Source organism: Lepidochelys olivacea, assembly GCF_965140295.1.
Source record: "Lepidochelys olivacea isolate rLepOli2 genome assembly, chromosome: 15".
NCBI lineage: Eukaryota > Metazoa > Chordata > Testudines > Cheloniidae > Lepidochelys > Lepidochelys olivacea.
The window spans coordinates 30,515,015-30,541,483 of record NC_140425.1 but is presented as its reverse complement, the minus strand read 5'-3'; the positions used below and the strand labels follow the sequence as shown (position 1 = coordinate 30,541,483).

The 26,469-nt window shown below is 46.9% G+C and overlaps 1 protein-coding gene across 1 annotated transcript in view; it reads right to left on the bottom strand.

The window, feature by feature from the left end:
* Positions 1–26,469, bottom strand: part of WSCD2 (WSC domain containing 2) — a 131,291-nt gene that overhangs the window by 8,150 nt on the left and 96,672 nt on the right. The window contains exons 7-8 of the mRNA XM_084649548.1: positions 16,428–16,592; positions 7,180–7,380 (exon numbers count right to left, since the gene is read on the bottom strand). Of these exons, the coding sequence (XP_084505674.1) occupies positions 7,180–7,380; positions 16,428–16,592 (366 nt within the window). The remainder of the gene's footprint in view (positions 1–7,179; positions 7,381–16,427; positions 16,593–26,469) is intronic.

The following is a 26,469-nucleotide window of genomic DNA, read 5'->3' as shown; positions in this document are numbered from 1 at the left end:
CAGGTGAGACCAAAGCACCTTCTTAGGGCAGAGCAGGTCTTTGGTCAAATCCCATTGTTGGCAGAGGGGAATTTGTAAGTCAAAGCTTGAAACGGCGGAGGGGCTTTCACAGAGATTTCGGCCGCACAAAACGTCACCTTGCTGGGAGTCAACTGCTGGTGTATTTCTGTGAAATACATATTCACCTAATTCAGAGCTGGGTGGAAAAAACTCATCATTGGCATGATGGCGCTGATTCAGGAAAGCACTTAGGCTCATTTCACGCAGGTCCTGAAATGCCCTTCCTGATCTGGGACCTAAAATGCCCTCCCAGTTGGCACTCACAGCCTTTAGGACTGGATTGGCCCTGGGGAGTGAGCTCCTCTTTCAGCCATTGCGGGAGGTTCCCTCTTTGGGGCCGACTGAGCCATGTTGGTGAGGGAAGTTGCAGGAGAGTGACACACAGAAAACAAGAGGAATCCAGTCTCCAGGGTCTGTCTGCGCTGACCAGTGCATAGACAGAGCATACGATGCTTGGACATGATGCAGAGATCCTTATGAGAAAAGTAAAAACCAAGAAGATCCTGTTTCTATTGGTCATTTTCATATCCAGCCAGTTAGGCCTTTCCTTTGTTTGCTTTTAATGACAGGGAACAAGGTACCAGTGGCAGTCCCTGGTCTGCCACTACATACAGACACACATGATTTGGATGCATAAATGTAGCCCCATGGTGAAGGGTTAAAGGTAGGCTTTCCTGGGGGCTAGCTCAGAGGGCAAATGCCATGGAGGATGACTTTAATTTTAAATTAAAATTAATTTAATTCATTGTAAGTTTATGCTTAAAATTAAAGTCATGTCTGACATGAAATAAGTTGGGTGTCCATAACTCAGTGGCAAGAGAAAGGCCAATAGCTCGGTCAGGAAAGAAAAACAACCAGTGCCCTACGTGTGGCCAAACTGACAGTCGCGGCTGAGGAAAGGCCACGGATTAAGCTAGCAAAGAAAATGTAATCATCTCTCTCTTCCCATGAAGAGTCGCTCCCCCTTCCTTCGGCCCGGAGGCCATGGCTGTGGGAAGAATGAGCAATGCTACAGCTGTCTGTGCCGCACAGGAGGCTGCGTCGATAAGGGACTCCCATTCTTCGGGATTTACGGGGAAGTAACAAAATGCTGGCTCACCCTTTTGTTTTAATCTATGGCTCCGGAGCATTCCAGACAAGAGGCCTCTTAAAAGGGTGAGCGGTGTCTTCCTCCACCTTTCATCTTAGGGACTTATCTGGCCCCCTTCACTGCAGTATCTGAGTGCCTCACAATCGTTTCTGTTTTTGTTGCACAAGACCCCTGTGAGGCAGAGCCATGCTGTTTTCCCCATTGCACAGAGCGGGACCTGAGGCACAGACAGGCTAAGTGAGTTGCCCATGGTCACATAGGCAGTGTTGCCCAGTGGATAGTGGACTAGGACCCATGAGCCCTGGGTTCTATTCCTGCTTCTGCCATTGGCTGGTGGCAAGTCACTTCTCCTCTCTATGCCTCAGTTTTCCCATCCCTAGAATGGGGATAATCGGATCGACCCTCCCTTGTAATGCACTTTAAGCTCTATGGATGAAAAGTGCTAGATAGGAACAAGGTATTATTGTTATTAGTCTATTGCAGGGCAGGTACTTGCACCAAGGTTCAAAGGTTGTTATCCTCAAGGAGCTGGTTCCCATTCAGGATAACAGCCCTACCACTGCTACCAACATATGGAATTATTCCTTTCACGTGGTAGAGGCTTGTGCTTTAGTGGTTACACAGAGTGGCGGGCAGGAGCCGGAGGGGGGACATGCCACTGCTTCCAGGAGCTGCTTGAGGTAAGAGCCGCCTGGAGCCTGCACCCCTGAATCCCCCCCATGACCCAACCCCCTTCCCCAGCTCTGATCCCCCTCCCATCCTCTGCACCCCTCAGTCCCAGCCTGGAGCACCCTCCTACACCCCAAACCCCTCATCCCCAGCCCTACCCCAGAGTCTGCACCCCCAGCCAGAGCCCCCACCCCCCTGCACCTCTGCCCCAGCCCGCAGCCCCCTCCTGAGTGGTCAGCCGTATAATTTATGGGGACCTAATGGTACCAAGCAGGAGATCAGGAAATGGGGGCAAGTTTTTCACCACTCTCATTCCGTTGCTGGAAGGGAGACTGGGCTGGAATGTGAGCTGCCAAGTGAGAACTGGACCACAAAACCGCAGGGTCCCAAACATGCCTACAGCTGACCTTGGCTGATTCTGCAGTTAGAATAGTTTGGAGAACTAGCTGGTATATTTCTCTCCAGCCTTTCCCCTTCAACCCTTCGGGGAAACAATCACTTGTAGTAAAAAAGAAAAATCTGCGCTAGTGCCCCGACTCCAATTCCCTCTCTGCCTCTCTCCTTTCCACTGCAGCAATCCTGAGCAGAGATTAATAGAACACACATGGATGCCAATTGCAATGAAAGCAGCCTTTCTTCACTGCACTGTTTCATAGTTATTGACAGAACCATAACTCTGTAATATTAGGTCCTGTGTTTCTAAACCTGCTCGGCACTAAGACATATTTTCCCATTTTTACTGGACTCACTGGTACTCTGGCACTTGGAATCAGCAGTGCGACTGTCTTGCAAGTCCCCCATTGAACGGGGAATGCTTTGGGACAGGTATCCAGGAGCGGGCAAAGCTGAGTGAATGATTTCCAATAGATAATTCCTATGACAAATGTTGCCTTCTTTTCAGTTTGCACCATTGTTAAATTGATTCTCTATTCAGATTTATCGGTGAATTTCTGCAGAGAATAATTTTTGCTCTGCAGGTTATTTGTTAAGAGTTTACTGCAAATATTCAGAATGGGTAAAATTCACCCCTGGGCAGAGGCCACTTATTGTCCACTTCAGCCCTCAAACAAGGGCTTAAGTAATGCCGAGGCACTGTGTGCTGCCCGCTCTGCAGAGGGATATAGTGCATCTGGTTTGCAGTGTGTTGACTATTCTATGAATTCTGGTTTTGTCCTCTGATGGGATGAGTCAGGTAACTAAGCAACACAGTGCTAGTCCCAAAATTCCACAAACAGGACAGTCCAGTAGGAAATGTTGCTCTTCATGAGTATTCATGCTGGTAAAGATGAAGTGCTTGAGCTTTCATGGAAAGTGAACTTGAAAGGTTTGCAGTTCTATAGATTCACAGATTTCCAGGCCAGAAGGGACCACTGTGATCACCTAGTCTGACTTCCTGCATAACACAGGCAAAGGGTTTCGCCCTCTATTTCCTGTCTCAGACCCACATCTTGTCATTGATCCATTGCGTACCCTTTAGAAAGCCATCCGTTCTTGATGTAAAGACATCGAGTGATGATGGGGACTCCACCACATCCCTTGGCAAGTTGTTCCACCAGTTAATTACCCTCACTGTTACAAATATGTGTCTTATTTAGAGCACATGGTGGTATATTTTGACTTAAATCCAAATCGAAATTAGTTTTTGCATTGGAGAGAGTATTTGTGGACAGATTTTTCCCACCTTCTCCTCAGCTTTGTGTGTTGATTGTTCTAACACCTCAAATAAGCTTCTCTGAGGCTTCCTCTCTCCACATTCTCTGTGCAGTATAATTATTGCTAAGACAATCAGTGAATCATGCTGAGCGCTCTACCTGACTGGCACAAACTTACACAGAGAAATTTCTGGAACAGTTAGCTATCCCAGACCAGTACGTTAAAGAAAAAGGTTTCAAGTGTGGATACAATGAGGGGAGGCATGGAAATATGCACATGCTCACTGGACCCGAAAACCTGCCCACGTGTACATAGTGAAACCTGCAAATGACCCCATTGGTGCAGATCGGGGAATGGCCTGCCTGGCTACCTGTTGACAGTTGCCCTTCCCTGAGCTACACAAACTGAGCAGGGCTATGCAGGAATTTTGTCCCCTAAACATCAACAGTGGAGGGAGAAATGGACAACTGCCTTTGTCCTGTATCCTTCTGAAGGAGTCATCCCGTATTGCTTGGTGTGATTCTGATCTCACTTGCGTGGACATAAATCCAAGAGAACCCCAGTGACTTCAGTGGGGTAGCTCTGGATAATTGAAAATAAAATCCAGCCTGCTATCTCTGACAGTCATTTGAAGGAGAGCAGCAGATGGGGCTGCCCGGATGGGTATCCAAAAACCTACCACTTGTGGTTCCAGATAGCACTGTTGTCAGCACCCTCAGCACAGAGACCAGGGCATGGAGACACATACTCCAAAGAAAGACTCAGCACCCCGTCATGCCTGAATTCCCTCAGCCTTCACATCAGTCCTAGAGGGGGGCCTAAACTGCTAAAATGTAACCCCAGAGGTGAGCACAAGATGGGCTGTTATTTTAGAAGATCTGCTGCAGTTCAAACAGCCATGAATGCTGGGACGCTCTATGGCCTCTGTCACGCAGGTCAGGCTAGATGATCAATGTGGTCTCTTCTGAACCTATGAACTGCCCCAGACTGAGGGCTAGATAGTGACTTGGTTCATGTCCCCCGGGGGGCGGGGGTATGGCAGAGCACAAGCCCCCCTTACACACCTGCATGGGCTACCCAGACCTTGCTTCCAAGACACACAAGCCCCAGCTACTCCCTAGTGGCACAAATGGGTGAGGAGTAGATGGAGACAAGGCTCCACCCCCTCCACCTCCCGGGCACAGATGAGCTGGTGTGAAATGGTGTTATGATTTGTTACTGGCCTAAGTCAACAGCAAATCGCTACTGCCCCAGAGCCAATGGGGAAACAATTCCTCCTGGGACAGCGCCCCTGACGCACCACCCTGTGCTCAGAGCTGTGTCGAAAAAGGCAGAATCTCTCCCCAAGTTTGGCTTCCAGTCGGAGCTGGGGTTCTGCTCTGGACATGTCTCTGGTATTGGTGGCTTTGCAACGAGGCGAGAGAGAGAGAGCATTTCAGTGCATGTGGCAATAATGAAATCCAGGCACATACCAACAACGCAAAAAGAGATCCCCTTAAATAAACTCTGAATTAAGGGTAGCAGATGTTCAATCAAGCTAAATATTTTAACTCTTTCCAATGAAGTCAATTTCACAACAGCAATTTGTAAATTGCTATAATTAACAAGCATCTACAATATGTGTCTGTGCATGGATGGAAAAGGTGCTTTCTCTGGAGCAGCTGGGTGTGCAGAATTAAAAGGCTGCAACTGATTTGTCTAGCAGGGAGGATTCTCTCCTGCTGGGGCTCCCACATGGAACGTCCAGTCACTCAGAGGGAAAGATCATCAAATCGTAAGAGGATAATTAGCCAGATGTCATGGCCAGGTATTTTATGGCATCATCCTGATAACAGTGATTTCTGCAAGGAGGCCAGGCCCCTTTCTGAGAGCAGCTCTGGCTTCAGAGGGGAAAACCCTGGAGGATTTCTCCTTCATTCTACCAAGCAGAGATTCAGGGCCATGTCGGAGTGTATTTGGGAAAGCAAGGCCTCCCAATGGGCTCTTACAAGCATTTCAGTCCCACGGGTTAGTAGAGTGTTGAAGTTAGGCTGGGCTTGTGTACAAGCACTGGATGGTACCTAGATGAAGGTGCTTTTGCCTTAATGAGCTACTTGTTTTGGTTTAACACCACAGGGAAAGGCAGCCCTGGCAGGGGCATTCTCCAACTAACAGGTTTCCTGTTTCAGCTCAGCACATAGGAAGGCTGAATTGAATAGTCCAATGGGAGTGATGGTGTCACCCTCTGCTAACACCACTGTTTAAGGGATAATGTTCCAAATGGAGGAGTAAATGGCTTTGATGGGTGTTTGAGAACCAGCTGCAAAAGCTGCGTTCCAAGCCTGCTGCAGCCCCTGAGGGTTATCTCTATTGTACCATGAGTTAAAAGAAGATAGGGACAATCAATCCCAGCATCCTCTCCGTCTGCCTCTACCAGCCATACCAACCAAACTCTGTGCACCAAAGCTGGGCAAAACATCTTTTCCTTGAATGTTTGCCCAGATTAAAGGCTGAATTTCCTTTCTCCATATCTAGTCCCCTTATGAGTTTGCTCTCTTGGTGAAATGCCCCTTTGTGCAAAGTATGAGCACAAGGCCTCTGATCTAGTGGTAAAAGCCATGGAATGGAAATCAGAACTCTGGGAGAGAGAGAGAGAGAGCTGTGAGAATAGTGGATTTTTCAGTTTGCTGGTAATTCCGAAAAATTAGGAAAAAAATTGAACCGAACATAAATGGTTTTGAAATTTTCAGTGAATCAAAAAGTTAAAAAAAAAGAGAGAGAGAGAGAGAGAGAGAGAGAAATCATTGTGGGTCAAATGAAATCTGGAAGTGAAATGTTTCATTACTGCGTCATTCAAGCGTTATTTTAAAATGTGACTGAATGCATGAAAAGAAATTTGATGGAAATTTCAGAACAAGAAGTCATTTCAATCCAAAAAAGTCAAAGCATTTCATTTTGAAAATGTTGAAACAAAATCTTAAGACTTTTTGGTTTTCTTTTCCTCAGCCCAAACCAGTCCGAAACCGGCACAAATACAGAAAGCATTTTGGTGTCCCCAAGTCTGCATTTTTAACTGAAAAAAAGTTTTGTCTAAAAAATTCCACTTTACTCCTGGATTCTAGTCCCAGGTCGGTCACAGGCTGACCACCTGCTGTGGGCTGGTCACCTCAGTGGTCTTTTAATGCATTCAGGCACATTTTAAAATAACGCTTGAATGACGCAGTAATGAAACATTTCACTTCCGGATTTCATAGCAATCTGTAAAAGGGGGGCGACTATGCCGCTGTACTAAGTAAGGGCAAATACTATTATTATACATGAGGCTGCTGGCTATGAGAAGGATGCATTCATTAGGTCCCTTGCAGCCCTGTAATAGCCTCTGCCCTCATGTACTGTATGTAGGTGTTACAACTGTCCACTGTACTGTAGCACAGCTCTGAAAAACACAAGCCAAAGGAGCGCTGGGTATGGTAGCCTCAGTCTTTCTTCCTACTAATAGAGGGCAGTGGCATGCATAACTCAGCCAGCCTAGACTGCATACAAATTCCGGTGCACGTCTGAAGGACGTTTCGGAACAAAAAGTCATTTCAATCCAAACAATCAACACATTTCATTTTGAAAATGCTGACACAAAACACTGAGACGTGTTCTGAATGGGTGGGTGTTTTCCCTCCAACCCAAACCAGCAAGTGACACCGGTGCAAAAAGTATCACGGTAACTTGCATACCTTTGCCTTTCCAATGTGTGTGAGACGCGAATCCAATGTGACCGCCATACTTCCGATTGAATTCAGCCATCAGGGCTTTGTATGGGTTCCGGATGAGCAATATGGCTGAATCAAAGGCCTCGATTTCTTTCTGGCCACTTTCGTGGGTTTTGATGCAGATTGTCCTTCCACTTCGCCAGTGATCCCTTTCACCTTTGAACCCTTTCCAGAAAAATAAACAGACACAAGAGAATAAGTAAATGCAAAAATAATAATTAAAAAAAAAAAAGACCAAAGAAAAGAAAACAGGAAGCAGGAAGAAATCAGATTGCAAGATATATTTGGATGAAGGCAACTGGCAATTTAAAATATATTTGCATCCTCTTTCCAGAAGGAAATAATGTATTTGCTTGGATTCTGAGCAATTCATGTTTTACTTAGCACAGTGCCTGGTTACCCAGTGCAATGATCTGGTGGGTCAGCATGCAACCTCAGCTTCAGTCCTAGTGACAACTGTCAGAGAGTGGGGCCTAATGGTTACAGAAGGGGATGGGGAGTCAGGAATCCTGGGTTGGCTAAATCACTTTGGGCCAGATTGAGCTCTTGTAGCAATGTAGATCAAGAGTATCTCCAGTGGATTCTCTGGAGCTGGGCAAATTGGGTGACCTCTCTCCATGCCTGAGCCTCTCCCATCTGTGAAATGGGATGATGATGCCTGTACTTTACTAGAAGACAGAAGGCTCTGTGAGATTTAGTTTATCAATGCTTGCAAAAATCCACGGTACCGTGGTGTGTTGGAAGGCAGAGGCTGTCCCCAGCTCCACCACACTGTGTCGATCTCAGCCTGTGAGTGCTGAGGTCCCACAGCTTGCTGACGTGAAAGCACGGGGTGGCAGTGGCCGTGTCCTCGGGGCATTCCCAGGGACTTAGAGGGAACATGCTGCTCATGTCTGGATTAGCCGAGGCCAGTTGTTGGAGGCATGCTAGGCAAAGGGCCAACTGAGGTGGTGAACTGTCCCCCTAATTCGCCTCGCCTGGGACTAAACCACGCACACCACAACTGCAGCGACTCTCAGCGAGATCTGGAGCCTCCTCATTGGTCAATGCCATGTCTAAAGAAGGCGCACCAAAAGCCCCATCATTCCCAGTGCTCCCTGGAAAACAGCACTTTGGGAGCCTCCCCCACTCCAGTCAACAAGGATGGGATGTGTCTGGATTTCATGTCCCCAACAGGGCTCCAAGACTGGATTCCTGGGTTCTTTTCTTGGCTCATTCACTGACTCACATGGCTACTCAGGCAAATAACTTCCTCTCAGATTCCTCATGTATAAAAGGAGGATAGCGATACTTAGCCAGGTTTTTGAATCCTGTGCACCAGTACGCAACAGGTGGTTCAGTGCCAAGGATTCTCCGGTGCCTCTGGCTTTGCACTGGTGCAGTGAATTTCACCACTTGTCAGCAGAGCTGTCTGCAAACAGACCGATTTCCCAAATCTCAGCTTTCCTTGAGGCCTCAGTGGCAAACACGTTGGCATTCATGAGCCTTCATGGGCTATTTACAGCATTAACCAACATACCTGAGCCCTGGTCTGAATCTGAGGGTCAAGAGCACTTCTTTTAAAGTATAACCTTCCTGGCTCTGGTAGTTTGCACTCAACTCAGTGGTGGCGGCTCGTAAAGTGAGAAATGACACTTGACAGCCTGTTATGGGTGCGCTCAGAGTGCCCATTAATGCCACCGGCCTTTGCTGTTGTCTGTAAATTGGTTTCACTCGTCCAACTTTTAAAGCGGTTTGTTTATATATAGCAACAATCCAGCTCAGCCACGTCCCCTGTGCACAGCCAATGAGGCACCACTCTTGTTCAGCTGGGGCAGTGTGGGATTTGTAATAATCCCCCCCATATCTCTGACTGAAGATCTCAACCCTGGATGCTGAGGAGAGGAAAGGCAGGCTCACAGGCCGACGGGTTGAACTCATGTTTGGCCAAGCCTAGAGGTGGCCATCGTGACCCGACCCCTGGGGAGTCCAGCGCTGATTTCCATCCCTATGCAGCAGACGAACAGGAGGCTTCTGCACCGCTTCCTTTAGCCCAGTTTGGGGGTGTTAAGTGGTGTAAAAGCATTGCGCTGGTTCTCTGCACCAGCCTCAGTTTTACCCACGGCCCATACGATGTCTGGCTGGGGCTTTCACCCAACACCTGGCCTCTGTCCCTGATCCAAGATGACTCAGCAGAGCTCCTACAAGGAATAATTTGTCTTAAATAAACTTGAAGGGAGCAGATGTCTCTGGGCATTGGGAATAGGCTCCCCGCCTCCAGGTTGTGAGCCTGGTCCTGGCTGAGTGATTTAAAGTCATTATACTGCCTTTGGGAGGAGAGTCAGCGGAGTCAGTCCACTTCCTGCTGGCCAGGTGTCCACAGCAGAATTGGCGCTAACTACAGCCTGGGTAGGGCAGGCCGGGCGCCAGGAGTGCTTGGGGGTTCCTGTGAAGTAGAGGCAACGGCCCAATGTGTGGTTGCCGAAATCACTTTGCTTTGCATCCTGTGCCATCTCCTAGGGCTAAGATAACAATAGCAAAAACTACCTGCAAACTCATTTTGGGAAGACACAGATTTCCCTCTCCCAGCTGCTCTGAATTCTACTTATTTTGCTGCTGAGCACACAGGGCTGTGGCCTCACTTTCTTAGTTCACCAGCTGCAAATCCAACTGAGCAGCCAACCAGCTTGCACTCAACCTGCCGAACAGCCTCGTCTCCATGACCCGCAGGCCTAGCTGTATGAAAAATACACACACCATGTCTAAATAAACAGAAAAAAAACATGTCAACAGATGAGTCAAGCCAGGGGGAGCCAGAGGGTGTAAGTAGATGTATTACATCAATTATGGATGTGTAATTTGCTTTCCTCTGTTATGCTGTACAACATAGCTACATGGTCGCTAATCTATGAGTTGCTTGGATACATTCTAGCCCAGTCAGATGAGTAGAAAGCCCAGAATAAACATGAAATACTGTTTGATTTTTAGCCAGCAGAACAAAATGGTTTGGATCATTAGTGTGTAGATTTTGGTGTGTGTGTGTTTTGTTTTTTCTTTAAACTCAGCGGGATAAAGACGTTTAAATAAATTGCTCTAGTGAACGAACATACTCAAGAACCATTGTGCAAAGGAGAACGAGGGGATGGGCATTGGTTGATATAAGTGAACGTGTCTGGAAACTCTATCATGCTGTATCAGCTACAACTATTGCAAAGACATGTCAGATGGGTTCCATAGAATTAAACTGAGCTCAGCATTTTGATACTGAAATTGTAGAGAATCTTGGAATGTATTTGAAATAGACTTCTCATGGACTTGATCTGAGCAAGGACTGGTAAGGTAAAGCCTACCAGGGAAACATGGTCTCTTCTAATCCTAGGAATGACCAGTTCTGGGCATAAGCCTAGACCCCCTGGAGTCACAGGTTCAATTCCCCACATGGTCAGCTTAGTTGGTCATCCTTCAGAAGCACATAAACTGAGTGCCATGCAGTTTACTAGGTGTGAGTCTTTCAGATATCTCCATGGACATGAAAGAATCCTGAAGGTTTGACCAGCATTTCCAATGGTGAGCCATTTGCGCACATACTCAAGGAATAATTTATTCATTGACTATTTTACTCAACAACAAAAAAGTTCTTAAAATTATTCACCCAGTTCCAGTGGCAAACACAACGAAATCAAATTTCATGTATGTATTCAAATGACTATCTATGATAACCATTTGCACTGCAAGGCCAGCTCTGGTATGGACAGCATTAGGAGGAGAGATTTTGTCTGAGATTTTGTTAAGAAAAGAAAAGAAAATGGGATCTATAAATAAAGGTATTGAAAATAAATATAAAATCTGATCATCATTATTCCTCTTATCACAAGACTGAATGCTATTGAAAGACCATTTCTTGAGCACTAATCTAGATTGCAAACTCTCTGGGTCTTTCTAGTCGGTGTTTGTGGAGCAAAATGGTGTCTTCAGAGTAGCACATTCTGTGGAACAAACTGGCCTCCTCAGCACAGCGTGACCTAGTACATACGGTGCATATGAGATTACGCTGCCTGCAGGGTGCCATTTTAAAATGGCATCCTCCATGCTGTCTGGGAGGCAATACATCTGAAAATGGGATCACGCAGGGGGAAAGTTTGGGAACTGCATGCAATGGGGCCCTGAACCCTGCCTACAGCACTACTGTAATACAAAGAATAAATAATAATAATTTATGTATTTTCTTCTGGAGCTTCATGAGAACATAAAAATTACCAGACTAGATCAGGGCAGTGGTCCATTAAGTCTGGTATCCTGCTAGCCACACTGGCCAGCAATGCCTGCTTTAGAGGCAGGTGCAAGAAATCCTGCAGAAGGAACTGACCAAATAACCTTTTCACAGAGAAGTTTCTTCCTGACCCCCCTGAGAGGTTGTCTTATGCCCTGGAGCATGAGGGTTTATAACTCTTCCACAAGTCTTCTTTTATAACAAATAACCATATTATTCCACTTTGGATACTATTGTTAGCCATATAAATGGCGACGCCTTCAATGAATCCTACTAATGTCTTTGGCTCAATTATATCTTATGGCAAAAAGTTCCATAGCTAATTGCATAAGTGCATGAAAGCTGTTCTTCCTTGTGTTGCCCTCACTCGTCCCAGAAGCTATTCCTCTGTCCGTTTCAGACCTTCCCTGCACTGAGCACACCTGTAGCTCTTTATAGTTCTAGCCAAGTCATACCGTCATTTTTTACCTCATCGGGGCAGTGTTGCTATTGTCCCTCCAGGGGCTTTAGAGGCAGAATGGGGGAAGAGCTCTTTCCCTGTAAAAATATTAATTTCTCCATCTCACACAGGAACAAAAGATGGATATCCGCAAAATCATTATGCCCAAGGAGAAACATGCTTTGCGAGTCAACCAGCAGCAGTGAGCAGACCGGCAGGCTAACGTTTTTCTGTTAAGCCATCCTGCATGCCCTAAGCAATAACATTTGCGCTGAAGCAGTCTAATTTGTAACCGAGAGATTGGCCTCTCCCAACATAGGGTGAGGGGATTTACTGCATTTCGAAAGCAGATATTTTCTTATTTGGAGGAGGGAGCGCTTTTGTGGAATGGCCTGTTTTGTGGTAGGAACAGGGGGAGCTGAGCCTGACAAAAAGCAAAGTGATCTGACTCCATGCTCACATTTCAGTCTGAACCAAAACATTTTTTTGCAATGGGGAAGGGGAGTGGATAACTTGTTCTCAGACTTGCCCTTTTCACGCTTTCCCAAGTTACCAGCAAGACGAGAAACAGAAAGAGAACTACTGGGGCTCGTTAAATTATCCAGTGTGAATGATATTCAAAAGGAACTGACCCCCTCTCTCTGTTTGCAAGTCACCCGTGAGCCCGTTGATGGATTTCAAATGCAAACTTTATTCTCTGTTTTACAAAGGGGAACTGAAGTCCAGAGAATTTAATTTAATAATTTAATTTAGCGTTATTCCCTGTTTTACAAAGGTCCAGAGAATTTAAAGTCAAGATTCAGCAGAGAAATTTAGCACGTGTTTAATTTGAAGAATGTGGTTATGTTCCTCTCTGTTTTGCAGAGCACATAAAGGATCCTGGGGGATTCTCCATCACTGGTAATTTTTAAATCAAGATGGGCTGTTTCCTAAAAGATCTGCTCTAGGGATTATTGTGGGGCAGGTTTCCAGACTGTGTCATCCAGGAGGTCAGACTACGTGATCACAGTGGTCCCTTCTGGCCTTGGAATCTTTGCAGCTATGTATAAAGCACGTGTTTAGCTTCAAGCACATGCTTAAATGCCACTAAAAAGGACAAGTGCGCGGCACTTTTTTAGAATCAGGTCCCGTAAAACTGCCTCAAGTTGGGCCACCAGAAGTGTGGTGCTCAAAACCACATGTCCCTTCAGAAATTCCTGCTCATGGTGGCTCCAGATGGAATGGGCTACTGTCTCTTTCAAGAGGCGTTAGCGGGCCAGGAGAGACGACTCGGCTTGATGCTGTTCAGTGGAGGTGGGCTGCGGTCCTGCTAGCCACAGGGAGGTTCCATTGGGTGACCCCCAGATTGCCTCTGTTTTGGCCCTTCTCACTAGGGGTCTGTGATGTTTTTGGTTAGCAGTTTGTGCACTCTGGAGGAAGACTGTCAAATCCATGAAAGCCAACCCTTTCTAGTCCTCTACCTGACTGTTAATGCAGAACATCGGTGTTTTACCGTCATAGCCAGCCAGCACGCAGCCTTGCTTTGCTGTATCATTAAATTAACTCTCAGCAGTTTTCCTCTCTGCCCGGGAGATTATGTAAGACTGATTGATGTACCGACGCTGTCTTTGTTATTGTTGCGTTTGGTTGCTGAATTCTTCTTGTGCTCTCTCAGAGGATGGAGATTGTCAACTGCGCTAACTTAGTCTCCCACAGAAGTTATTTTTAAAAAAATCCCTAATGAAATGTGAGTTTAAAGGCAGATTTGATGGTCTTGGGGTGACCCACATGAATCCACAGTTTAGTACTGACATACTACAAAATGGGTATCATAAACAGGGGACAAGGCAGGATAAAGGCAGGGTAAAATACCCATTTAAGGGGGCGGAGGGAGTTTGTTATAAGACCCCCAAATCGTTTTTATAATGCAAAACAAAGTGGGAGTTTGCCCCCTGGCATTTGGTCCAGCCACGCTGCAGTCGGCTGAGCCTGGAGTTGGTCAAAAATGAGTGGATATTTTATTTTATTTTTTTTTTTTGGTGCAAAAATGTGGAATTTGAAAATTTTTGACAAATTCCAAGCCACTCCAGCCAAGACCTTTTATGGGAAGTTTCAGTCCCCAGCATGGACCACAAGTGACAGCTGCAACACAAACATGACATAGAATTTTTCCACGCCAAAGTGAAGGGCCCAGTCATGGCATGGCCTCGAACCCCAAGCAACAGGCAGCGTGATTGGCTTAGAATCTGTCTCCCAGGTTCCCACTACTCCCAGGACCACACCGGGTGTGGCATGCATCCCCTGGGAGGCTGGCATAGCAACTGTAGCTGGTGCAATGGAATGGAGGGAGCCAAGGCTCCGCACACTCTCCACCCACTTCCCACCTCCTCCTCCCCCTTGGTCCCACAGAGACTGTTCTTCCTGCTTCCCGCAATCCAAGTAGCTGGTGCCAGGGAATTACCCCCTTATTTACTTGGGAGGTCACGCAAGGCAGCCCACAATCTGGCCCTCAGGAAGGTGCGTGTGGATATGCAGGGGGTGAATTCATATTGTCCTCATTTGAGCTAAATGGCACCATGCCCCACCCAGGGCTCCGTGGAAATGGCACAGTCCAGCCCTCGGGCCTTTTCCGAGGAGGTAATGCTAGGTGGACCATGCAAATAGAACTGTATAGCAGGAACAGAAAGGAGTGACGCGTATCATAGAATATCAGGGTTGGAAGGGACCTCAGGAGGTCATCTAGTCCAACCCCCTGCTCAAAGCAGGACCAATCCCCAATTTTTGCCCCAGATCCCAAATGGCCCCCTCAAGGATTGAACTCACAACCCTGGGTTTAGCAGGCCAATGCTCAAACCACTTGAGCTATCCCTCCCTCCCTCCTACACTGTGGAGATCACACCACGAGCCTGGGGCAAGACTTGGCCCAAAGCCTGAAGTCTTTCCTCAGGCAAAATTCCTACTGGAGCCAAAGAAAGTGTTGCCTGAATAAGGACTGCTGGGTTTGGGGCCATTTGAAATGCACTAAGCGAATTCCTAGTAACAAATCTACCAAGACATTGTGATGGCTTGAAAGACTCAAAACTCTGTTTCAGAGCAGTGAGGACAAGAAGGGGAAACAGAATCAGCTGTATGTGCTGGCATTTGAGCAGGTGGCTACACTTCTCAAGGGCCTTCCATTAACTGTGGTTTTCAGGTCCCTGTTACGTTATGTTTTACAGCTATTGCTCCTTCATTGACAACACAAGTCAGCGGCTGCTTTGAAATGAGGTACCTTTAGACCAGTGGCTCTTCACCTTTCCAAACTACTGTACCCCTTTCAGGAGTCTGATTTGTCTTGCATCCCCCCAAGTTCCAGCTCACTCAAAAACTACGTGCTTACAAAATCAGACATAAAAAGACAAAAGTGTCACAGCGCCCTATTACTGAGAAACGGCTGACTTTCTCATTTTTACCACATAATTATAAAATAAACCAACTAATATAAATATTGTGCTTACATTTCAGTGTATAGTATATAAAGCTGTATAAAGTCATTGTCTGGTATGAAATTTTAGATTGTACTGACTTCGCTAGGGCGTTTTATGTAGCCTGTTTTAGAACTAGGCAAATCTCTAGATGTGTTGATGCAGACCTCTGCATACCCCCAGGGATCTGTGTACCCCGATTGAGAACCACTGCCTTAGACCATCCCTGACATGTGTCAGTTTCGGGAAGAAGGGGTAAATCAAGAGTAGTTACATTGAATTAAATGGAATTCTACCCACCTATCTATCGATGAGTTTTCATGGCAGGGAGGAGAATTTGGCCTGTGCACCATTCATAGGAGCTGACTCCGTGGGTGCTCTGGGCCTGGAGGCAAGGGGTGGAGTGGGGCAGGGTCTGGGGCAGAGCCAGGGGTCGAGCACCCCCCAGCACAATGGAAAGTCAGTGCCAGTGACACCCTTTATGTTCTTTTGCTCATTAATAAAGCACATTTCCTTCCCTACTCACAGTAGTGTATTTTTTAGTTTAAATCTCCTCTGCTGCCTTTCTTCTGAAATCCTTAAAGTTGTCCAGTTCCTGAGATCCCTGTTGATAGGCCATCGGAAGTCACAGAGATAGCAAAAGTGCTGGTGACGCCTGTGACCTTGCATTTTAAATGTTTCCAATACGCATTAAATTGTTAAAGCTAAGAATGCAATAGACCAAGCTTAGTTTTCAGGTTTGAGCCTCTAAGTCAGTTAAAGACAATTTAATTTCGTAGAGGACCTTGGATGATACTTTGAATGATAGAACCAAATTTTATTAAGGGGAAAATGACTAGTAACAGGCATGCACATTACCATTAATACTATATATATCCTGCTAAAACCAGTTATAACCAAACACGGCCCTGGTCCTTCTTGCTCACTTGAATGTTCACATCTGATTCACTCCAACTTTTATTTTTAACTTTTGCTCACACTAACGAACTCAATTTCTCATACTCCTCTATTCTTAGGCCAAAGCCTAATCTCCACTTATTTCTTAACCGAGCACATTTTAAAGGCTACCCGCCCCTCTCACCTTTGTTGTAGAGCGATCCATCGAAGTAATAGCTCCCAGTGTAGAAACCTGTAGCTAGCTCGATGAGATGGCGCGCCCAAGTGTTGCCCGCCCCGGGAAAGCTTGCCAGAGCTATCAGTTGTTTGGACCGAGCTGGTAAAAACCTTCTATCCATACAACGATTGTCTAGAAAGAGAATAAATGGAAGATGTGTCAAGGTGCAATACATAAGATTCCACCACTGAGGTAAGGGGAAGAGAGGTTTTCAGATCTCAGGGGACATACTAACGGAGATGTGGAAATGGTCATTCAGTGATTGGTCATAATGGCCACCGTGGGGGAGTCTCTTTTCCCGCCCCAGGAGCTGAAACAGCGTTCGGCTTGTTTTGTGGCTAAAGCACCAGGTACCATCCAAACTCCCCTCCACTGTGGCCGCCTCAAGGTTTATTACTATTTTCTGGATCTGTGGACAGTGTGTCAAGAAACATTCCTGCTATTTTGCTGCTACATCCTCAGCCTCGTGTTTGTGTATGATGCATCCCAAACTAAGCACTCTTCCATCAGTTCCTGTGGCCACTGGGGCCTTTCCAGTGATACAGCGACTCTCCTGCCAGTTTCAGGTTCCGCTTTGGCAGCAGGGCATATGAACCACATAGCTCTGGCAGTGAGGATAAGAGGGGGAAACAGAAGGAAAATCAGCTGTATATGCTGGTATTTAAAGACGTGACTACATTACTCAAGGGCCTTCCATTAACTGTGGTTTTCAGGTCCCTGTTACTTTATGTTTTACAGCTATTGCTCCTTCATTGACAACACAAGTCTGCAGCTGTGATGGCTGGCTGGATCCCAGCTGTGCTGCTTTGAAATGAGGAACCTTCAGACCATCCCTGACATGCTTCGCAGGGGGCTGGGATGTGGGGAGGGTGATGGGGATTGCAGGGATTGGAGAACCATCTCCGGGCCGATCCTGCAGGGAGCATCACTTGGACGGGTTTCACTGTACAAACATGAAAGGAAATGATCACTTCCCAAAGGATCCCCCACAGAGTTAAAAGCCGTCATCTAAAGTAAGAATGGCCAACAGGAAGACACACAGATCCACCCCCAAAAGGCACAAGAATCTTTGTGGCCAAGCCAGACACACTGTGACACTCCCATTTGTTTGTCAAAGCTTTTTCTTCTGCTACCCAGCTCCGCCATCATATAGTGACCCCTTCTGAAGGCAGATGGACTACAGCAAAGGACACCATGTGTGCTAATAACAGTGCGTATGTCCTAGAGGCAGACCTGGGCTGCAGTTCAAACTTTGGCCCCAGAGGCCCTGGGATGTCTAGATCAGGGACTTGGGTTTGGCCTATTATAGCTATGGGGGATCTGAGGTGAATTTTTTGGGTACAGAGCTGGACATCCATTTCAAAGGTGGTTTTGCTTCAAGGACATGTGTATGTGATAGTCTGAGTGTACTGGTGGATGTATATCTAATCTGTAGGTACTGTGGGTGTGTGCACACAGTGGAGGTGTGTGCATGCTTGAGTGTATACCTTAATGGGTTTGTGTGTGCAGATGCCCTGTGCTAGCTTATCTCTGGAATAATCATTCTCATTATAGCTGTTCTCTACTGCCTGGTGACTTGGCCCTTAGACTGAAAATCACATCAGGTCCCTAGGCCGTTCCCTTCTAGGATATCATTTTGCAGCTTGGAAGACGGGCTGGCTTGGCTCCAGGAGTAAACATTCATAGAATCATAGAATCATAGAATATCAGGGTTGGAAGGGATCCCTGAAGGTCATCTAGTCAAACCCCCTGCTCGAAGCAGGACCAATTCCCAGTTAAATCATCCCAGCCAGGGCTTTGTCAAGCCTGACCTTAAAAACCTCTAAGGAAGGAGATTCTACCACCTCCCTAGGTAACGCATTCCAGTGTTTCACCGCCCTCTTAGTGAAAAAGTTTTTCCTAATATCCAATCTAAACCTCCCCCACTGCAACTTGAGACCATTACTCCTCGTTCTGTCATCTGCTACCATTGAGAACAGTCTAGAGCCATCCTCTTTGGAACCCCCTTTCAGGTAGTTGAAAGCAGCTATCAAATCCCCCCTCATTCTTCTCTTCTGCAGGCTAAACAATTCCAGCTCCCTCAGCCTCTCCTCATAAGTCATGTGTTCTAGACCCCTCATCATTTTTGTTGCCCTTCGCTGGACTCTCTCCAATTTATCCACATCCTTCTTGTAGTGTGGGGCCCAAAACTGGACACAGTACTCCAGATGAGGCCTCACCAATGTTGAATAGAGGGGAACGATCACGTCCCTCAATCTGCTCGCTATGCCCCTACTTATACATCCCAAAATGCCATTGGCCTTCTTGGCAACAAGGGCACACTGCTGACTCATATCCAGCTTCTCGTCCACTGTCACCCCTAGGTCCTTTTCCGCAGAACTGCTGCCTAGCCATTCGGTCCCTAGTCTGTAGCAGTGCATTGGATTCTTCCATCCTAAGTGCAGGACCCTGCACTTATCCTTATTGAACCTCATCAGATTTCTTTTGGCCCAATCCTCCAATTTGTCTAGGTCCTTCTGTATCCTATCCCTCCCCTCCAGTGTATCTACCACTCCTCCCAGTTTAGTATCATCCGCAAATTTGCTGAGAGTGCAATCCACACCATCCTCCAGATCATTTATGAAGATATTGAACAAAACCGGCCCCAGGACCGACCCTTGGGGCACTCCACTTGACACCGGCTGCCAACTAGACATGGAACCATTGACCACTACCCGTTGAGCCCGACAATCTAGCCAGCTTTCTACCCACCTTATAGTGCATTCATCCAGCCCATACTTCCTTAATTTGCTGACAAGAATACTGTGGGAGACCGTGTCAAAAGCTTTGCTAAAGTCAAGAAACAATACATCCACTGCTTTCCCTTCATCCACAGAACCAGTAATCTCATCATAAAAGGCAATTAGATTAGTCAGGCATGACCTTCCCTTGGTGAATCCATGCTGGCTGTTCCTGATCACTTTCCTCTCATGCAAGTGCATCAGGATTGATTCTTTGAGGACCTGCTCCATGATTTTTCCAGGGACTGAGGTGAGGCTGACTGGCCTGTAGTTCCCAGGATCCTCCTTCTTCCCTTTAACATTGTTAGAGACGGGATCAATCCTCACAACCTTTCATCCTTAGCCTCAGAATGGGTCCCAGTTTAACTTTCCGTGGACATTGCCCCTCAGTATCCCCTTGCTTAGTGGGAGGCTGGGTTTTATTAGGGGGTTGTCCCTGGAGTACGCATTAACAGAATATTCCAAGGGACAGAGAGTCGACCCGAGGATTTCTCCGTGGTTTGGAAGCACACTGGTTCTCCTGTTTTATTCTAGTTATGTCTTTCTTCATCCTCATTGCTAAAGATGCAAAAGAATGCATCACTGGCTGTACTATAGAGAAAATGTGTCAACTCCGTATGGCTTGCTGTCGTCTCCTGGAGCAGACAGAAGCAGTACACAATTAGATGGCTGCATTGGGGAAAGCCTCACTCACTGTAGAAACACTGAAAAGTGCCAGCCACTAAGATATTCTAACTGGGTACAGCTGCTCTAGTTCAAAATTCTGCTGCTTTCGAGGAGCAGCTGGCCAACTCAGATAGGTGACAGGATCACAAAATGCTCAGGAACTGAACATTATAGAAGTATGCGGGTGGATCTCCCATCCTGGTACTGACCACACTTAGTGCTGCTTTGCTTGAGATCACTGTGCAAGGTGGAATGGGTTTAAGTTAGATCCTTTGTGTTCATTGTTTTCTGACGGTGACATCATTGACCTCGCACAGAATTTGGCAGTTCAACTTGCAGGCATTTTGGAGGTAACATGTTCTAAGAGTTCCTTCCCCTGGTTGCTTCTCTAAAAGATGGGTTATTGCTATTGTTCCTATCCCATGCCCTCCTCCGCTCACCAGAGTCTCCAGATAAAATAAAAGGAACAGCATTATCCTGGCCAAACATCTGCTCCAATGACTAGATCATGAAAGGCAGCACTGAGGAGCTGCAACGTTTGCCTACAGGATGCTGCAGATGGACAGAGGAGTGGCTTTTAAGTGCCAATAATAGATTCTCTGCTCCCACCTATTAGGCTTTCAGCTGCTGAAGTGGGATCAACATTTTATCTTCCCAACACTGATCCCCTGTGCTGAATGCAGCTTATCACCTTCCAGAGCTGGGGATGCCAGCCCAATACTGCATGTCCAGGACTGTTGTCAATCTTATGTAGAATAACCCAGATATATGTTTCAGAGTAGCAGCCGTGTTAGTCTGTATCTGCAAAAAGAAAAGGAGGACTTGTGGCACCTTAGAGACTAAATATGTTAGTCTCTAAGGTGCCACAAGTCCTCCTTTTCTAGATATATGTATAGTTCCTAAGCTGGGTATGTATAAATGCATCCTGCTCTTTTATGTTGATTAATGCAAAAGCATTTTTCAAATGACCACAGAGAAGAGGAGAACTGGAGGAATACTGTACAATAAATCCCTGTGCACACTTGTCTGACTTTTGAAGCCAATTCTCCTGGGCTGGCTGGTGACTCTTTCTCATTCCCATCCCATGAACCTGCCAGTGAACACGAATTGCAAGAATGTTTGTCCAAAGAGCGAAGGCTAAAGAGAATTTTACAGATTATTGGACACTAGGATGGGGGAGCACATGACTTACCTGCCTCCCAGGGAGCTCTGAAGTTTAATGGACAATTAATGTTTGCAGAATGCACTGAGCTCCTTGGATAGCTCCATGCTAAATGTTATTAACAGGAAACTTTCTACCCTTTTTATTTTCTAGCAAAAGCTAAAACTGCTTGAGAAAGTCCCTACAGAAGTTTTTGTACAGAACACAAGTAACCACGTTATAGCAAAACAATGTGTTGCAGATGTCCTTTGAAGCCTTTGCTTACTTTGGGCCCTAATGAAATTGATAAAAAAAGAATCTCCTTAAATGCAGAGCAGAGGGCTCCTTTTTATTTACTTAACGTTTTTTGGAACAATCTTGATGGAGCTGGGTCGGGAAGGAATTTTCTTCCAGGGCAGATTGGAAGAGGCCCTGGGGGTTTTTCGCCTTCCTCTGTAGCATGGGGCAGGGGTCACTTGCTGGAGGATTCTCTGCTCCTTGAAGTCTTTAAACCATGATTTGAGGATTTCAATAGCTCAGACACAGGTGAGATGTTTTTTGCAGGAGTGGGTGGGTGAGATTCTGTGGCCTGCGTTGTGCAGGAGGTCGGACTAGATGATCATAAGGGTCCCTTCTGACCTTAATGTCTATGAGTCTATGAGACCTTGAATGGGGGCTGGGAGAAGTCGCCTCTAATGAAAAGCCCTTGAGTTTTCTGTTTAGGATTCCTTCCTCTAATTTCCTGGACTGGCTTTTCCTTTTCTCCTTCCTTGACCCACAGTCTTTTAGCCTGTGTTGTAACTTGTATGGATCTACTCTCAGCCTTGCCTCTGTGAAATGCTAACAGAGTTCAGAAGACAAAGGCACATCTGTCACCCACTCACCAGAAGACAAGCATATTCTTGCAGTCTTCTGCTGAGCAATTTCATGTATGTATCTACTTTGCATTGCAAGCTGGCAAAGTCAAAATGGTCTATGGAGGTTTGAGGATATTTCTTTCTATGACAGTAATCCCCCAAGCACCTTTCTGTAACATTTCTCAAGCACTGATGTCTTCAAACATGATACCTCTGGGCTTTCCGCCTTCATTTAGGCCGCGTTTTCACAGGGTAATAATGTTTTGTGCTCAAAGAGGGATTTCAAAGTACTTGACAAGCATGGATAGATTAATAAAACCTCATCACCCCCCTGTGAGGAATGTTAGTGGCATTTTATGGATGGGGAAACCGAGACACAAAGCGATTAAGTGGCATGCACAGCAAGTCAATGGCAGTGCCAGGAGCTGCACCCAGAAATGCTAATGCTCAACCTAGCTATGATCACCAGACACGGGCTTCCAACTAGGTGCAAGAACAAAGCAGCTAGTCCCACATATCTGAATGAAGCTGAACCCTAAATTCTTTTTGGTTAGCTAGTGAGATAACTGAAAAGCATTGTCACACGCGGGGCCTACAGGCATTCAGAAGGGACTGATATGCAACGATCCCATGTGATGAAAGTCAGAACCACCCAAACAAGAAGAAAATGCTGCAGTGAATGGAAATGAACAGCCTAGTTGGGACACCGGGTGCTTCTTTGGGAAGGAGACTGGATTTGTCACATTTTGCTTTCAAACAGTCTTCACAGCCTCCTGCACTCTTCCCCCAGGGCAGCAATGGACAGCAGATGCATTGGGATGTCTGGAGGGCTCTGTGACAGAAGATCAGAGACCCATTATTAACCAGTGATTGGTTATTCTGGCCTGTAACTTATTGACAGTGACAAGGAAAAAAAAAAAAGAAAGAAAAGTCTGCTGAAGGCAGATGGCAAACTGTTATTTCCTGTGTCTGATCTAAGCAGTAATTAAAGTCGCATGTTCAAAGGAGGATTTATTTCCTGGGAAATTGAAATAAATGGTCATTTTTAATGAACACCGAATGGATATTTGGAAGCCCGGGTTCTTTTATCCAGGGTGACAGAACGCTCAGAGCTCCACGTATTCTATGGCCAGTTTGGACATGAGTGGAAAAGCTGAAATCTGCCGCAGAGACATATGACCATCTGATCAGTCAGTGTGTCTTTCCTCCCACCCCTTACTCCTGTGCCCAGGTAAGAAAGAAAGGAAAAGCTACACAGGAAATACAGCTGGGGCAGAGGAACCAAATGTCAGTATAATGTTCAGGGCAGCTCCACTCTGTGGCCCAGATTAGGACCATTAAACAACGGAAGTAGAGTCTGCTGCCACAGAATTCCCCCAAAAGCCCAGCAGAGGCTAGCACCGGGCACTTGGTGTGTGTGTGTGTGCGGGGGTTAATCTAGTTCTATAGAGCCCACCTGCTGGGCTGAATGTAAATTCACCAAGTCCTGGGGTCTCAAGGTATGTCTACACTACGAAATGAGGTCGAATTTATAGAAGTCGGTTTTGTAGAAAGCGTTTTTATACAGTTGATTGTGTGTGTCCCCACACAAATGCTCTAAGTGCATATAGTCAGCGGAGTGTGTCCACAGTACTGAGGCAAGCGTCGACTTCCGGAGCGTGGCACTGTGGGTGGCTATCCCACAGTTCCCGCAGTCTCCACCACCCATTTGAATTCTGGGTAGAAATCCCAGCGCCTGATGGGGCTAAAACATTGTCGCGGGTGGTTCTGGGTACATATCGTCAGGCCCCCGTTCCCTCCCTCCCTCCGTGAAAGCAAGGGCAGACAATCGTTTTGCGCCTTTTTTCTTGAGTTACCTGTGCAGATGCCATACCACGGCAAGCATGGAGCCCACTTAGCTCACCGTCACCGTATGTCTCCAGGGTGCTGGCAGACTTGTTACTGCATTGCTACACAGCAGCAGTTTATTGCCTTTTGGCAGCAGACAGTGCAGTATGATTGGTAGCCGTCGTCAACGTAGTCCTAGGTGCTCTTTTAACCGGGCTCCTGGGCAAACACGGGAGTGACTCAGCCAGGTCATTTCCCTTGTTTCGTCTTGTGGCGATTCAGTCCCGCACTGTCTTTTAATCTGCAGCTAGCAGAAGACGATGGCCAGTAGTCATACTGCACCATCTTCTGCCGAGCACGCAGGTGTTGACGATGGCTAGCGGTCGTACTGCACAGTCTGCTGCCAGCAAGATGTAGAAAGATAGATGAAGTGGCTCAAAACAAGAAATAGACCAGATTTGTTTTGTATTCATTTTCTCCTCCTTCCCTCCCTCTGTGAAATCAATGGCCTGCTAAACCCAGTTTTGAGTTCTATCCTTGAGGTTTTGAGTTCTATCCTTGAGAGGGCCATTCAGTTTCTCGCAAAGCCATCCCCTTTGTTGATTTTAATTCCCTGTAAGCCAACCCTGTAAGCCATGTCGTCAGTCGCCCCTCCCTCCGTCAGGGCAACGGCAGACAATCGTTGTGCGCCTTTTTTCTGTGCAGACGCCATATCACGACTAGCATGGAGCCTGCTCAGATCACTTTGGCAATTAGGAGCACATTAAACACCACGCGCGTTATCCAGCAGTATATGCAGCACCAGAACCTGACAAAGTGATACCGGGCGAGTAGGCGACGTCAGCGCGGTGACGTGAGTGATGAGGACATGGACACAGACTTCTCTCAAAGCACGGGCCCTGGCAATGTGGGCATCATGGTGCTAATGGGGCAGGTTCATGTGGTGGAACGCCGATTCTGGGCTTGGGAAACAAGCACAGACTGGTGGGACCGCATAGTGTTGCAGGTCTGGGACGATTCCCAGTGGCTGCGAAACTTTCACATGCATAAGGGCACTTTCATGGAACTTTGTGACTTGCTTTCCCCTACCCTGAGGCGCAAGAATACCAAAATGAGAGCAGCCCGCACAGTTGAGAAGGGAGTGGCAATAGCCCTGTGGAAGCTTGCAACGCCAGACAGCTACCGGTCAGTCGGGAATCAATTTGGAGTGGGCAAATCTACTGTGGGGGCTGCTGTGATGCAAGTAGCCAACGCAATCAAAGATCTGCTAATATCAAGGGTAGTGACCCTAGGAAATGTGCAGGTCATAGTGGATGGCTTTACTGCAATGGGATTCCCTAACTGTGGTGGGGCCATAGACGGAACCCATATCCCTATCTTGGCACCGGAGCACCAAGCTGGCGAGTACATAAACCGCAAGAGGTACTTTTCAATAGTGCTGCAAGCTCTAGTGGATCACAAGGGACGTTTCACCAACATCAACGTGGGATGGCCGGGAAAGGTACATGACGCTCGCATCTTCAGGAACTCTGGTCTATTTCAAAAGCTGCAGGAAGGGACTTTATTCCCAGACCAGAAAATAACCATTGGGGATGTTGAAATGCCTATAGTTATCCTTGGGGACCCAGCCTACCCCTTAATGCCATGGCTCCTGAAGCCGTACACAGGCAGCCTGGACAGTAGTCAGGAGCTGTTCAGCTACAGGCTGAGCAAGTGCAGAATGGTGGTAGAATGTGCATTTGGACGTTTAAAAGCACGCTGGCGCAGTTTACTGACTCGGTTAGACCTCAGTGAAACCAATATTCTCACTGTTATTACTGCTTGCTTTGCACTCCACAATATCTGTGAGAGTAAGGGGGAGATGTTATGGCTGGGTGGGAGGTTGAGACAAATCGCCTGGCTGCTGATTATGCACAGCTAGACACCAGGGCGGTTAGAAGAGCATAGGAGGGCGCGGTGCGCATCAGAGAAGCTTTGAAAACCAATTTCATGACTGGACAGGGTACGGTATGAAAGTTCTGTTTGTTTCTCCTTGATGAAACCCCCCACCCCTTGGTTCACTCTAATTCCCTGTAAGCTAACCACCCTCCCCACTCCCTTCGATCACCACTTGCAGAGGCAATAAAGTCATTGTTGCTTCACATTCATGCATTCTTTATTCATTCATCACACAAATAGGGGGATAACTACCAAGGTAGCTCAGGAGGGGTGGTGGAGGAGAGAAGCACCAGGAGGGGTGGTGGAGGAGGGAAGGACAAGGCCACCCAGCACTTTAAAAGTTTAAAACTTTAAAACTTATTGAATGCCAGCCTTCTGTTGCTTGGGCAATCCTCTGGGGTGTAGTGGCCGGGTTGCCGGAGGCCTCCCCACCGCATTCTTGGGTGTCTGGGTGAGGAGGCCATGGAACTTGGGGAGGAGGGCGGTTGGTTACACAGGGACTGTAGCGGCGGTCTGTGCTCCTGCTGCCTTTCCTGCAGCTCAATCATACACTGGAACATATTGGTTTGATCCTCCAGCAGCCTCAGCCTTGAATCCTGCGTCCTCTCATCATGCTGCCGCCACCTTTCAGCTTCAGCCCTCTCTTCAGCCTGTCACTTACTCTCTTCAGCCCGCCACCTCTCCTCCCAGTCATTTTGTGCTTTCCTGCACTCTGACATTGTCTGCCTCCATGCATTCGTCTGTGCTCTGTCAGTGTGGGAGGACAGCATGAGCTCAGAGAACATTTCATCACGAGTGCA